We start from the raw sequence: 13,343 nt of genomic DNA, 5'->3' as shown, positions 1-13,343 counted from the left end.
TCTTGGGCTGCTGCTGGAATTTTCGGGCATTTATTTTATTTTATTTTATTTTATTTTTCGAGCGAGCGCATGCTAGGCTGAAATCTCTTAAACATTTAGTGCCCCCCCCCCCCGGGCAATGACCCCCCTGCGCACCGGAATGAACCCTGCAGCAGGGCTGTGGGGCTCCACCGGTGTCGCTGCATGTTAAATGGTTCCTGAAATTTACACGTGTTAATGAAAATGAAAGAAGATGTAGGCGCTGAGATTCCTTGGCCGCCTCTCCACCCGTGGGTGCCTCGTGGCGTTCTCGGAAGTGCGCCCATTCTCCCGGCACGGATATAGGGTGTCGCCAAGCCCCAGAAGCCCCCTTCCATGTGGTCTCCCTCCCGCTCCCCACCCCCCAGCCCCCACCCCCGGCTGCGTGTGGCCTGCCCGCCCCTCCTAGTTGTCCCCCTCTGCAGAACCACCTCCACCCCACCCCACCCCACCCCCGAATCCCAGGGGACCCACTCCGGGAGAACAGCCCCCCCTGCACCCCTCTTCCCTGGCGGGGAGAAAGGCTGCCTCGGGGCGATTTGCATTTCTATGAAAACCGGGCTTCGGGGGCCACTCGGCTGCGGGACTCAGCCCCTCTCCGCTCCCCGGCGCTCCGCGCCCGCGCCCCCTCCCCCTGAGCCCGCCCCCGCCCCCCCTCCCATTCTCTGCGCGGCTTTGATCTCAGAACAACAGTAACGTCACACCGACTATAGGGGAGTTTTGTTGGAAGTTGCAAAGTCCTGGAGCCTCCAGAGGGCTGTCGGCGCAGTAGCAGCGAGCAGCAGCGTCCGCGCGCTCCGGCAAAGGGCAGACGAGCTCGAAGGGGCGCGGGGCGCAGAAGCCAGAGCCGAGCGCAGACCGATCCCTCGACCCACCTCCCGCCCCAGACCACCCAGTAGAGCCCCAGCCATGGCACACCAGCTCCTGTGCTGCGAGGTGGACACCATCCGCCGGGCGTACCCCGATGCCAACCTCCTGAACGACCGGGTGCTCCGGGCCATGCTCAAGGCAGAGGAGACCTGCGCGCCCTCTGTGTCCTACTTCAAGTGTGTGCAGAAGGAGATCCTGCCATCCATGCGGAAGATCGTGGCCACCTGGATGCTGGAGGTGCGGGGCTCGGGTGGCTCTAAGACCCCTGCAGCTTGTTGCCCACACCCACATTTCTTTGCCACTCATCTTCCCTTTTCTCCCACTCTAACTTTGAAGTTTGCCGGGGTTGCTGCTAGGAATGTATTTTCAAAATATAAAGATGTTGTGGGTATTTTTTTTTTTAACTAGGAAGGAGTGGGGGCGTTAGAAATACCCTTTCCTGGGGGGAGGGGAGCAGCCGGCGAGGGGTCCCATGGGGAAGACCAGTGCCAGGCGCACCCCAGTTGGCTAGAGGGTGCGGGCGCACAGGCTGGGCGCCCTTTGTGGCCCCCCGCCTGCGCCCGAGCCCCGCTGCGCCTCCTCTCCCAGCCGCGGAGCCACCAGCCTCATGGGGAAGGGGGCACATATTTGACTTTTAAATTAATATCCGTGGACACGTATGCAAGGGCCGCTCATGCCAGTATTATGCGCCATCTTTGTTCTTTTATTGCAAAGCTAAAGTTTATTAATAATTGGGGGCAGGGTGGGGGAGGGGGACAGCCGGCGAGGCGCTGGAGCCGCGGCTAGGGGCCAAACGGTTGCGAAGAACTGGTTGGAGGGATGCGGGGACCGAGCACGGGCATTTTGGGGGGACCCCACTCGAGAAGGGGGGCTCTTTGTTCAAGCAGAAAGTCCCGGGGTGCCCTGCACGGCTAGCCTGAGCCAGCGAGCACACCCGGCTGCAAGGTCGCGTGGCCCCCAAGGCTCTGAGGATTGACCCCCGTCTGCAGGGGTCTCCGCTTGGGTGACCTGTCTGGAGCGAGCCAGAGGCTCGGGTCACATTTTCAGACTTTCAGTGGGCGCCTGAGGAACTCACAAGTATTTTTAAATAATTTTTGAAAGTGCGGCGTGGTGCCCTTGCGCGAGAGAAACGGTGCCCGCGCCCAGGGATGGGGGGGACCCTGATTTTGAATTCCTGGGGATCTCCCCGGAGCCTGCAACGAGCTCCAGACCCCCGGCTCGGGTAGAGGGCCGCTCAGTGGTCATTTTCAGGGGTTTTTTATGTACCCAGGTATTTTTTTTATATTTTTAAATATTTTTTGAAAAGATGACGTCTGGGGAAATGCGGCGCGGCAGCCTGGGACGCCACCTTTGTGTCTCGCAGGCGCTGCGAGCGTGGCGCCCAGCCCCCCGGCCCCACACCCCATTTGATGCGACCCTGGCCCAGGCGGGCCCCCTAGCACCCACCCGGGCCAGGGTCCCCAGGGCCGGCAGCCCGCGCACAGGGCACGCCGCCCAGCCGTGCCCGCTCCCGCTCCCGCTCCCGCTCCCGCCGAGCCAGGCTTCTGGGCTTTCCCTTTCAGTTTCAGTAGGTGGGTATGGGGGACACTCGGGGGAGGTAGCGCATCAACGGAAGCGCATGCCGCCCCCTCCCCGACCCTCCGTGCGCTCGGAGACCCACGAGCTGGGTGGGGGGCGCGGGGTTCCGCAAGGGGGGCCCGACGGGGCAGTCACGGACCCGGCACCCCAGCAGGTCTGCGAGGAGCAGAAGTGCGAGGAGGAGGTGTTCCCGCTGGCGATGAACTACCTGGACCGCTTTCTGTCGCTGGAGCCCGTGAAGAAGGGCCGCCTGCAGCTGCTGGGGGCCACCTGCATGTTCGTGGCCTCGAAGATGAAGGAGACCATCCCCCTGACGGCGGAGAAGTTGTGCATCTACACCGACAACTCCATCCAGCCCGAGGAGCTGCTGGTAACCCCACTGCCGCCCGACACCCCGTTGGCCAAAGGACCCCGGGATGGGAGGAAGGACGGGAGACCCTACTACCGGGCCCCTTCCGAGGAGCGAGCGGAACCCTGCCGCCCCCCATCCCCGCCGCCCCACCTCACTTTTGCTTCCACTCCCAACGCGGCTGAATCCCTAGCGCGGCCGAAAAGTGGACGGTGCGCGCCCTCTAGCGTCCACAGCATGGGCAGCGCGCGCTAAGGACAAGGTCTTGCGGGCGTTCGGTGCGGGAGATCTTTTTCTGTCGCCGCGTGTGAACTGTCATCTGAATAATGAGCAGGAGTCTTTTCACGGGTCACATTCGCTTTTTTGATCTGGGATTGCATGTTGCCCCCCATTTCCTGGATCCCCAGATCCCCATCACTTCTCTCCAGACCCCGGCCCCACTCGCTCCCCCCCACACCCCCGAAGTTCCCCTGCACTTTTCATGTTTGGTCACCCATTCCCACAGCACATGGAGCTGCTGCTAGTGAACAAGCTCAAGTGGAACCTGGCGGCCATGACCCCCCACGATTTCATTGAACACTTCCTCTCCAAGATGCCGGTGGCCGAGGTCAACAAGCAGATCATCCGCAAACACGCCCAGACATTTGTCGCCCTCTGTGCCACAGGTAGGGTGGCTGGCTGGTCGGCTGGCCTGATCTCCCTGGGTGCTCCTGGCGGGGCTTCTTGCCTTCTGCCTCAGTTTCCCCACCAGGCCCCTTCTGTTCTCAGAAGTGCTCCTCTTCCCCTGTTCTGTTGAGCAGAGGGCTCGGACTGTAGGTGAGGTGGTGGGGAGGGGGGTGGGGGGGGTGTCCTCCTGGGGTTGGGAGGCTGGTCTGCCTGTCCAGCTGCCTTGGTTTCTGCTCCCCCGGCCTGCCTCTCCCCACCTCTCTCCAGTCCTTTCCTATGTCCTCAAGGAGCCTGAGCTTTGGGGCCCCCTTCTGGCCTCTCCCAAGCTGGGCCACCCGCCAGGGGCGCCTACAGGGGTGGGGAGCCCAGGCCGCCAGCGCCTGCACCACGTGCTCTGGGCCGCCAGCTTGGCCCTCCCTGAGGCCCTGTTAGGGGCGCCTCAGCTGAGCCTTGGGAGGAGCTTTGGAGCAGCCTGCTGCTGTGGTTGACGGCAGGGGGCAACATTCCCTTCCCTGGCTCTGCCCTGGCCCCAGATCCCAGCGGCAGCCAGCCTTTCAAAACCAAGGGTGGGAACACACACACACACACACACACACACACACACACACACACACACAGTGTTGCCTCCAGCTTCCCCCAGCCCCGATCCTGACCCCCTGGGACTGCTTCCTGTTCTCCCTGGAGACCCTGACCGTAGGCCCCAGGCCCCAGGCTCCAGGCCCCATCCCACTTCAGACAGTCACATCTCTTTGGGACTTACTCTGGGCAACCTAAGGGCCACACTTTATCCAAGGGGGAGGCTGACCTCTGGTGTCTTCCCCACCCCCAAGAGGCAGAGCCCCCAGCCTGGCAAGTCCTTGCACCCTCCTGACGTCTGGGTGCTCTGGTGGCTGGTATTTCTGGGTTAGGCGAGAGTTGGGAAGATTGCGCTGGCCTCCCACCCCCCTCCGCGTCCTTCCAAGTGAGGCGTGGGGACCCAGGAGGAGAAGCCAAGGACACTGCTGACCTGAATGGACCGGACTGGGGCGCCCCTTCTCCAGGCGCTCCAGCTCTGGCCCTTGGGCAGGGGTGGGGAGCTTCCACAGGCTGTCCCGCCTCCCTCACTGGGGAGCCACCGGGAGGGGCCTCCAGAGACTCTCAGACAGCCTTTTATGGAGCTGAAAGTTGTTTGGAAAAACAGCAAGTTTCCTGGAGATAATACGAGGAGTGGTTCTTGCACACCCTCCCCTCGGGATGGCTGGGGCAGCCTGGAGCTCCCCGCTCCCGAGATCCCCCGGACAGCGGGGTGTGTGGCCTGTGAGTGCTGGCAGTGAGGGAAGCAGTCCTGGCACACAGGCTGCAAACTGGCTTTGGTCCAGCTCCCTAGCTGCCCACGTGGGGCCCAGCAGGCACCCGGGCCTTCTGCTCAGATACCTGCGGTGACCCAGGTTGTTGCAACCATTAACTCCAGGGCGGGGCCCCAGAGGGAGCAGCAACCAGCCAGGTCCCTCGGAAGACGCTCAGGGCCCTGGTCCTGACTGTGCCCCCACAGTTTGGAGGTGACTGAGATGCAGTTGTGCCCTTAGTCACAAAGGGGCCTCTCAGATGGGAGTGACGTCATTGAGCTCAAAAACAAACATGTTATGTGAGGTGGGCGTGAGCAAGGGCCCCACTGAAAGGTGCCGGGGGGGGGGGGGGGGGGAGCTCTGCTCTCCCTACACCCGAAGACCCCGCTTCCTGAGTCCCTGCACGTGTGCACACGCCACCGCCTGGCTTTTCCTTAAACGTGTACGTGCATGTACACTGGAGCCTTTCCTATTTTTTTCTTTTTTCTTTTTGGTTAATCTTCACCGGAGGATATTTTTCCATTGATTTTTAGAGAGAGTGGAAGGGAGAGGGAGAGACAGAGACATCGGTGTGAAGGAGACACCTCGATTGGTTGCCTCCTGCATGCACTCTGACCACAGCCGTGGAACCTGCAACCAGGGTACATGCCCTTGACCGGAATCGACCTGGGACCCTTCAGTCCATGGGCTGGCGTTCTATCCACTGAGCCAATCCAGCCAGGACTCGCGCCTTTCCTCTTGCTGTACTGGATGGCGGAGATGCCACACCCAGCACAGGCTCCAGGCTCAGGGTCCCCAACCCCCCCATTAAGATGCTGAAATCAGTCCCCCCTCTCCACCAATAATCCAGGTGCGACAAAAAGGCAGCCTTGGCCATAGCTGGTGCTACTTAGGTGCCCGTACTGACTCCCTCCTCTGTGATAGTCCCAGCTCTAGGAGCTCAGGGAAGGGGGAGGGCGGGGGCCCACCCTACCAGGTAGAGAGTTTCCCTACAGTTTGGGGCGGGAACAAGCTGACTCTGGGGGAAGATGAAGTGGGGACGAGCGCAGGTTTAGGATGCTGGCTGTGCCTGGGTTGGGCCTCGCAGGTGGAAGTTTGAGGGTTGGCAGGGAGGGGGAGGCACCCCTGGATCTGGGAGATGCTCGACTGGTGCAGGTGAAGACCCTAGAGCAGTGGTTCCCAACCTTTTTTGGCCACGCCCCACCTAAGCATCTCTCAAATCCTGATCCCCCCCCCCCCCCGTGACATAAAATTCTTATTATTCAAAAAGTGAACTCCTATTCATGTGGAGGAAGCCTAAAAGGCCATTAATTGGTCTAAACAAGCTTCCAAGGAGCATGGCATCCATGAAAGAGAAAAATAAAAGAACAAAAGGACAGTTGAAGTCCTGAGGGAGAAATCACTAAGAAATTCTTAAATATAATATGAAATTATATGGAAAAATAGCAAATAAAGTTTCAAAACATAGAGAACTGAAATGCATAAATATGTCACAATATATATTTATATACTGTACCTGAGGCCCCCTAGAGCCATAAGAAATGCAAAAAATTCACTGTTAACTCACTCTCGAACCGCCCCCCTGTGGGTGCGTGCCCTACGCTGGGAACCACTGTTCTAGCAGATGGCAGGTCTCCGTCCCTGTGCCGGTGCAGTCACTTACAGGCAACACCTCTGCTCCCTGGCGGGCTTGTCATCCTTCACTTGTGTAGATGGGCTCCATGTTCAAAAGGCTCGTGCTGATAGGACGAGGTGGGGTGTTCGCTGTCACCAAGTGCCCTGGCCAGGTCTCCGCTGTTGGTTTCAGGCGGTGGGACTGGCCAGGGCTGCTTCAGGGCTCCGTTAGTGAGTGAAGGGCACCAGCTCCCGCCTGAGGCACATCCGGAGCCCCAGGGCCCTTTCTGTGCCGGGGTGGGAAGAAGAGCTGGGCTGCAGGGACTCCCACACTTCCTCAGCCAAACCCTCGAGTGAACACCCAGGCAGCTGTTTGCTGGGACAGGCCCTGACAAGGGCACGGATCACGGGGATCCTGCCGTGTCCGCACTCACGGCCCCTTGCCTCTCCCTCTGCTGCAGACGTGAAGTTCATTTCCAACCCGCCCTCCATGGTGGCTGCCGGGAGCGTGGTGGCCGCAGCGCAAGGCCTGCACCTGGGAAGCTCCAACAGCTTCCTGTCCTATCACCGCCTCACGCGATTCCTCTCCAAAGTGATCAAGTGCGACCCAGTAAGTGAGCGGGCACCCCTCCTGCACGGGCAGGGGCGGACCTGCTGGTCCCGGGGATGGGATGCCCAGTGCTGGGTGCTGCAGCCACAGTTCATTAGAGGGGAATGCTTGGACTAGTGCCGAGGCCCCCCGAGAGGACGGGCTGGGGGCACAGGACCAGGCACAGGCCGACAGCGCCAGCTTCACCCACCTCTCCTGGGGACTCCTTTGGAAGAAGCACCTCCCAGGACTTGCAGACAGGCCCTCCAGAGCCATTGAGGCCTCCGGGAAGAGGGGCCGGCCGGCAGTGATGCACACCCTCAGGGGTGTGCGGTGGGCCCAGGCGACTTTGGGCCACAATGTGGATGCCAGTAAACAGCTCCTGTGAAAGGGCTCCCGTGAGGTCTGAGGTGGTGACTGGTGGGCCCTCTGGGCGCTGCTGCTGCAGCTAGAGCCAGAGGCGGCGGTGATGTCTTTAAAAGTGCCATTGTTTTATTCCCACTTTATTGCTTTCCTTAAAGAATTAAAATAACAATTACAAGGTTTATGGCATTTACCAAGTTAGACCAGTGTGGTTTGGTAGGAGTGAGTGACCGCTGACCCCAGTCCAGGTCTGGCTTGGGGTGCCTTCCCGTGGCCCACCCCGGAGCTTTTGGGAGGCTCTGGCCCCAGGCAGGTGCCACCTCACCTGTACCACTCAGGGAAGGAGAGGAAGGGTGTGAGACAGACACCTGCCTGTCCTCTGGCCAGTGGCACTAGGCTGCCAGCCTGTGTCCCCAGAGGGTTCGTTCTTGTCTGTAGAGATGGACTCCCCTCTGCCTCTTGGCGCTCACGCTCACTTCACTCTCCGCTCTCCAATGGCCAAGGGAGGGGGCGGGGAGCATGCTCACTAGAAATGCCGCCAATAGCAGGCGGGCGGGGAATCAGTTGAGGCTGAAATGTGTCCGTCTTGGTTATGCAGTGACAGACACTGCTCAACTGAGACAGAGATACCCCCAAGTGGGGGGAGGGGGAGGGGGCCCACCTGGGTTGTCTGCCTTTCTCCAAAGCTGGACCTCAGGGACCAAAGGCAGCTCATCGCAGTGGGGGGCTGAGGTCCAGGTGGGCACTACGCAAGGCCGGTGCAGCATCCAGGATGCAGGCCGAACCGTATAAAGGGTCCCAGGCCACCCGACCGTCATGCACAGTCATGCACAGTTAATGCCTTTGATGGCCACTCACCACCGAAGGCTGGTCCACCGTGGGGCTGACAGCAGAGGTTAAGTCCAAAAGCAGGGCTCAGAGGGCCTCCCTGCCCTGGATGGAACGGCTGAATTCACCAAGGACAGTGGTGGGGCCAGTGGGAACGGCGGGGCCAGAGACCAGAGCCCGGCAGTGGGATTCCAGCGAGAGGCCAGGGCCCTGCTGCTGGGCACACAGGGACAGGCGCATCTCCGTTCACACACAATGGCCAGCAGCCCTGTGGTCCTCGGTCCTGAGTGGGGCCATCACTGCCTGGCTGTTATGTGGGCTCCTCAGGCTGGCAGCTGCTGGACACAGGCCCATGAGGGTCCGTCCTGGGGGGCGGCGGGGCAGCAACTTCAGGTCAGCCTCACTGCTAAATCACCATTCAGGTTATGGTGTGTTGGGGATGGGCCCTCCCCCTGAGGCCCTGTCCCCCTGTCCGCTACCCCCTAGGACTGCCTCCGGGCCTGCCAGGAGCAGATCGAAGCCCTGCTGGAGTCCAGCCTGCGCCAGGCCCAGCAGAGCCTGGACCCCAAGGCCGTGGAGGAGGAGGAGGAGGAGGAGGAGGAGGTGGACCTGGCCTGCACACCCACTGACGTGCGCGACGTGGACATCTGAGGGGGCTGGCGGAGGGAGGGGCCGGCCCCGGGGGCTCCCTTGCTGGATGCGCCCCTCCCGGATGGGCCACGCCAGAAGGGAAAGCTTTCATCTTCTGTTGTTTTTTTCCTTTGCTCTTTCTCCTTTCTGTCTCTGACTTAAGCAAGAGAAAAAAAAAGTACCCAAAACTGTCGTTAAAAAAAATAAGAAAAATATAGTAGTTGCATAACCCCAAGCTCTAGGGGGGAGGGAGGGTTGTGCTACAAAAATAGAGGACTTTATAGCCCATAATCGACTAGTTTTGTAGGACTGTGTCTGCATTGTAAGGGTAGGCATTAACACAAGGAGCGAGTCTGCAGGGGGGCTTAGATTTGATTGATGTGTTTAAAGCAAAAAAAAAAGCATAAAAATGTTCTTAAAAAATTCAGCAAACCATGTTTAAAGTAGAGGAGGGTTTTTAGATAGAAAAGTGTATTCTTGTGCTTTCCTGAGGAGCACGGCTTTAAGGCGGTTGTAGGCATCCTGTATCTTGCTTGCTCATGCATGTAGTCACTTTATAAGTCATTGGTGCGTGTTTATTTCGTAGGTAGGCATGTATGTAACCTCTTCACCTTGTCCATGGCTGACGTAACCTGTCGGGTAGAGTAGTGTAGTTGAGCATCACCGAGTGCCAATCCTCTTTCTTCCCGTGGACCGGCCACCTGAGCGGGTGTCGGGCGCCGGCCAGCGCATATGCTCTTACAGGAGAAGCCGAAATAGCAGCGTCACAGATTCTATTTTTTTAATCCTCGCATTTTTTGTAGTTACCTGTGGAGGAGGCGCTGTCGGCCGCCCGGCCTGCAGCCTGCTCAGATCCAGGTGAAACCCACAGCCCGCTTGTTTTGTCTCCTTCTCCATGTTCTAAACCCATTCCATTTCAAAGCACTTTGGGTCCGGCAGTTCTGGGGAAGGTCTCCTGTTCATGGGCGGAGAGGGGGGTGGTTCCCAGTGGAATGGTTGGGATAGCCACGGGCGCGTGCGCAGACAGGATCGCAAGGCCCGCGCAAGTCGCCACGGAGTTCGCGAGGGGGTGTGGGGGAAGGCGAGGTTCCAGTCAAGGAGAGAGTGTGCGTTCTCACGTTGCCAGGATGGGACGTTCCTTTTCCCGGAGAGAGGTTCAAGTTTAGGAATCCTTTGGTGCCAACTGGTGTTTGAAAGTAGGAGCCTGAAAGGCTTGCCTAAAGGACGTGTAGTTTAAGGGTTAGGAAGGTTTTAACACTAAAATATGTGATTTATAGTTAAGGCTAAAAAGAGTATTTATTGCAGAAGATGTTCGTAAGGCCAGTATGATTTCTCAAGTAATGCGCTCTCCCCTTGACTCAGACACACAGCCTGCTACCTTTCTGGGGCAGGCTCGATACTGCTTAGAGAAGGTAGGTCCTTTAATAGGAGGAGGGGGAAAGTCCCCAGGGGAAAAAAAAAAAAACACAGACACGTTGATCCAGCCTGTTTGGTGTTCCCCGGCGTGAGCCGATCGGAGAGGCATCGGGGACAGGAGAGTTAGGGTCCCTGCATCGAGCTGTAGGAGCATCGTCTCACCCCCACCCCTCCTTTAAAGAAATGTTAGCAACCAGTGACAATGCACATCCTGGCTATGGACCTTGGAGTAATGACTAAGTGGTGTGTGTTGAGGGAGGAGGCGAGGGCGCCCAGCCTGGTGCTGGGAGAGGGCGGGAGGGAGGAAGTGCGGGAGGGGAGGCAGGCGGGACCACGGAGGGACAGGCTGCGCACCCCGTTTCTTATTCGCTGCTATCGATGACTTCCCAGCGTGTTTGGAAACAGACTCACCACGCTTCTTTGTCTCTCTCACATTGTTTTGCTGCTATCGGAGGATCAGTTTTTCTGTTTTACGACGTCATATACTGCCATGTTCTAGTTTTAATTTTCTCATAGAAAAATGTATTACGGATGCCTTTTTCTTTTTGGTAGACTTTTTTTTTTATGTGATCGATTTTGATGTAATGTGATTACTGCTCTATTCCAAAAAGGTTCCCGTTCCACGATACCTCATGCTTCACTTAGCCATGTGTAGACCAGCGGTCAGGCCCCTGTCTGGCCCCGCGGCCTCCTGCTTCGGCAAACAGACACTCAGACGAGATCCCCGGCGGGCCTGGTGGGGACGGGCGCCGGGTTGCGTGCGGGCGGCCACCCGGCGTCTGAGGACCAGCCAGTGTCCGCGTCCGCGTCCTTCCCTGCGCCCGTTGCGCTGGACTCTCCATCTGCCCTAGCATCGACCATCCTAGTAGCTTTTACGGCTGTGTTGTTTGCATATAGCTATGAAACTTGCATTATTATTATTATTGTAACAAGTATGTCTTGTGTGCCGTGGTGGTGCTGTGCCCTGGACTGGTCCTGGCCCCTGGAGTCGCTGTTTCCGGGCTGCGGAAGCTGTCATGTCCCAGTGCTCTCTGTTCTGTTCAGGGCCGCACGATGCTAACTACAGAGGCTGCAGATCTCGCCGCCGGAGCCAGCCGTGGTGCTGTGCGCCCGAGTTGCCTAGCATGCTGCCTAACCAAAAGAATCTGCACCCTTGGGGGCCCTGCCCAAAGGGATGGCCGTGTGCTCCGAGGCCCCGCTCCGCAGGACCCCAGCTTCCGCTTACCTCAACTCTTCTGGCTGCAGCATCTGTGTCTGAACCAAACCAGGTCCTTGAGGACGGCCCGTCCTAGGTCTGTCCCAGTGGCGGGTCGGGAGCACCGCGGAGTCTGTCCTGTGGCCATCAAATCTGTGAGGGTCTGGCAGGTGGGCACTTGGTCTGTGTGTGGTTTTGGTTGCACACCGCGGCGTTTCCCAGCATGGACATGTAACCAGCACATTTCCAGCGGAAAACAAGACAAACATGAAAAGTCTAGAAATAAAATTAGTAAAAACCCCACCGTGGTGCCTGTTTCCTGGGGCAGGCGGGGAGCCAGGGGCACAGAGCCTGGTGCTGAGGGCTCCTGGGCTGGGGGTGACCGGCAGGCAGGGTGCCAGGTCCTCTGTTGTGGGGGGCTGCCCTGTGCACTGTGGAGTGTGTAGCCGCATCCTTCACCTCTGCCCACCAGATGATGGCACCTCCCCAGTTGTGACAACAGAAACATCTCTGATGTTGCCAGCTGTCCCCAGTGGTCCAGGAATGGGTGAAGCTCACAGCACAGGGGTTGGGGGGGGGTGCACTTGGGCCCCAAGAAGACTTTAGGGAAGCCATTGCTTCTGGCCGGGTGACGTGACTACCTGGTGGTCAAGACCGTCTTCCAGCTGCATTTCGCCAGTTCGCCCTCCCAGGCTGTTTGCAGATAGGAAAATAAACAGGTCCAGCCTTCATTACCCCTCTCCTGGAGCAAATGGCTGTTTGCTCTCGGTGAGTCACGGTTCTGAGGCCCAGGCTCCTGGAGAGCACAGCACTGTGTCCAGGCTGTGTTCTGGTGGCCGTTCACATGGACTGGTGACCGGGAGGCTGGTGGACACCTGTGGCAGCTACCTTGGTGTCAGCGCACTGGGCGGGTGTCAGCAGGCCTTGGTCCCAGCTTCCCGGAGGTGGGGGTCCCCTGTGTGTCCGTGCCCCTGGCAACTCACTGCAGCCTGTGTGAACTGCCCTGCCCTGCCCTGCCCTGCCCTGCCCTGCCCTGCCTGGGAGGGCTCTCCTCGGGGCTCCCTGTGGGCACCCACGAGGCTGGCAGGGCACTGGGGCTTCTGGGAGGAGGTGTGGTGTGGAGGGGCTGGAATTGCTGGGTGGGAGCAGACATGAGGCCAGGCTGCCTCGGGAACCTGCAGGGTGCTCCAAAAGGGGATCCTATGTGGCAGGAGGCCAAGGGACAGTCAAGTCCGGAGAAGGCGCCTTGAAGGTCAGGTCCGGTCCACACCATCGTGGCGGCTCAGCCCGGGACGAGCGAGGCAGGTCGATCGATGCAGGGGGCCCAGGGACATCTGTGGCCTCCACATGTGTACAGGGGGCTGAGCAGTGGCTCTGACACCACCAGGGCCCAGGTCATGTTGAGGAGCAGTCCTGGGGGAGGGGCAACAGTCTGAGTGTTGAGTCCCAGCAGGAACCGGGAGAGAAAGAGGGGGAGCGCGCCCTGCGCGGGTGAATGCCTGGGGCAGGGCTGCGACGCATGGGAATTCAAGGTCCCTGTGCAGAGGGTGTGTGAGGGCTGCCTGGTGGACAGAGTGGAAGGCAGAGGCAGGAACCGGACACAGCCCCCGACAGGCTGCACAACTACAAGCACAGAGGTCTGGGCCGAGCAAGGGGGTCCCGTGTCCCCCACAGCCCTGGCTCCTCTGGGAAGCCCCCATGTGAGGTGTCTAGAAGGCTCTTCTTCTGGGTGATGCCTCGGGCCCTGACCTCTCAAGCCACCCACAGCCCCTCAGGTGCCCGCGCACACTCATATGATGGCAGTGAAGGCCCGTGCCTGTGGCGAAAATGAAAACTGAACTGTTAGGGACTTCATTGCCCCTGCTGCAGCCCCACTGCCCTCACCTGGGCCTGTCCGGCCTC

At 59.4% G+C, this 13,343-nt stretch overlaps 1 protein-coding gene across 2 annotated transcripts; it reads left to right on the top strand.

Annotated features, from left to right (window-relative positions):
* The first annotated feature begins 732 nt into the window (after positions 1-732).
* CCND1 (cyclin D1) lies at positions 733-11,744 on the top strand. 2 transcript variants are annotated; one of them, XM_036326355.1, is made up of 5 exons: positions 733-1,125; positions 2,618-2,836; positions 3,321-3,480; positions 6,882-7,030; positions 8,687-11,744. In XM_036326355.1, the coding sequence occupies exons 1-5, from the start codon at positions 928-930 to the stop codon at positions 8,849-8,851; spliced, it is 891 nt and encodes a 296-aa protein (XP_036182248.1). In that variant the 5' UTR covers positions 733-927; the 3' UTR covers positions 8,852-11,744. The 2 variants fall into 2 exon arrangements, with proteins under 2 accessions (XP_036182248.1, XP_036182249.1); XM_036326356.1 differs by having other exon boundaries at positions 735-1,125; positions 2,621-2,836.
* The last annotated feature ends 1,599 nt before the right edge of the window (positions 11,745-13,343 follow it).

This window comes from Myotis myotis, unplaced genomic scaffold, assembly GCF_014108235.1.
Source record: "Myotis myotis isolate mMyoMyo1 unplaced genomic scaffold, mMyoMyo1.p scaffold_m19_p_10, whole genome shotgun sequence".
Classification (NCBI taxonomy): Eukaryota; Metazoa; Chordata; class Mammalia; order Chiroptera; family Vespertilionidae; genus Myotis; species Myotis myotis.
The sequence above is the reverse complement of the archived record's forward strand: the minus strand, read 5'-3'. Positions and strand labels throughout refer to the sequence as shown.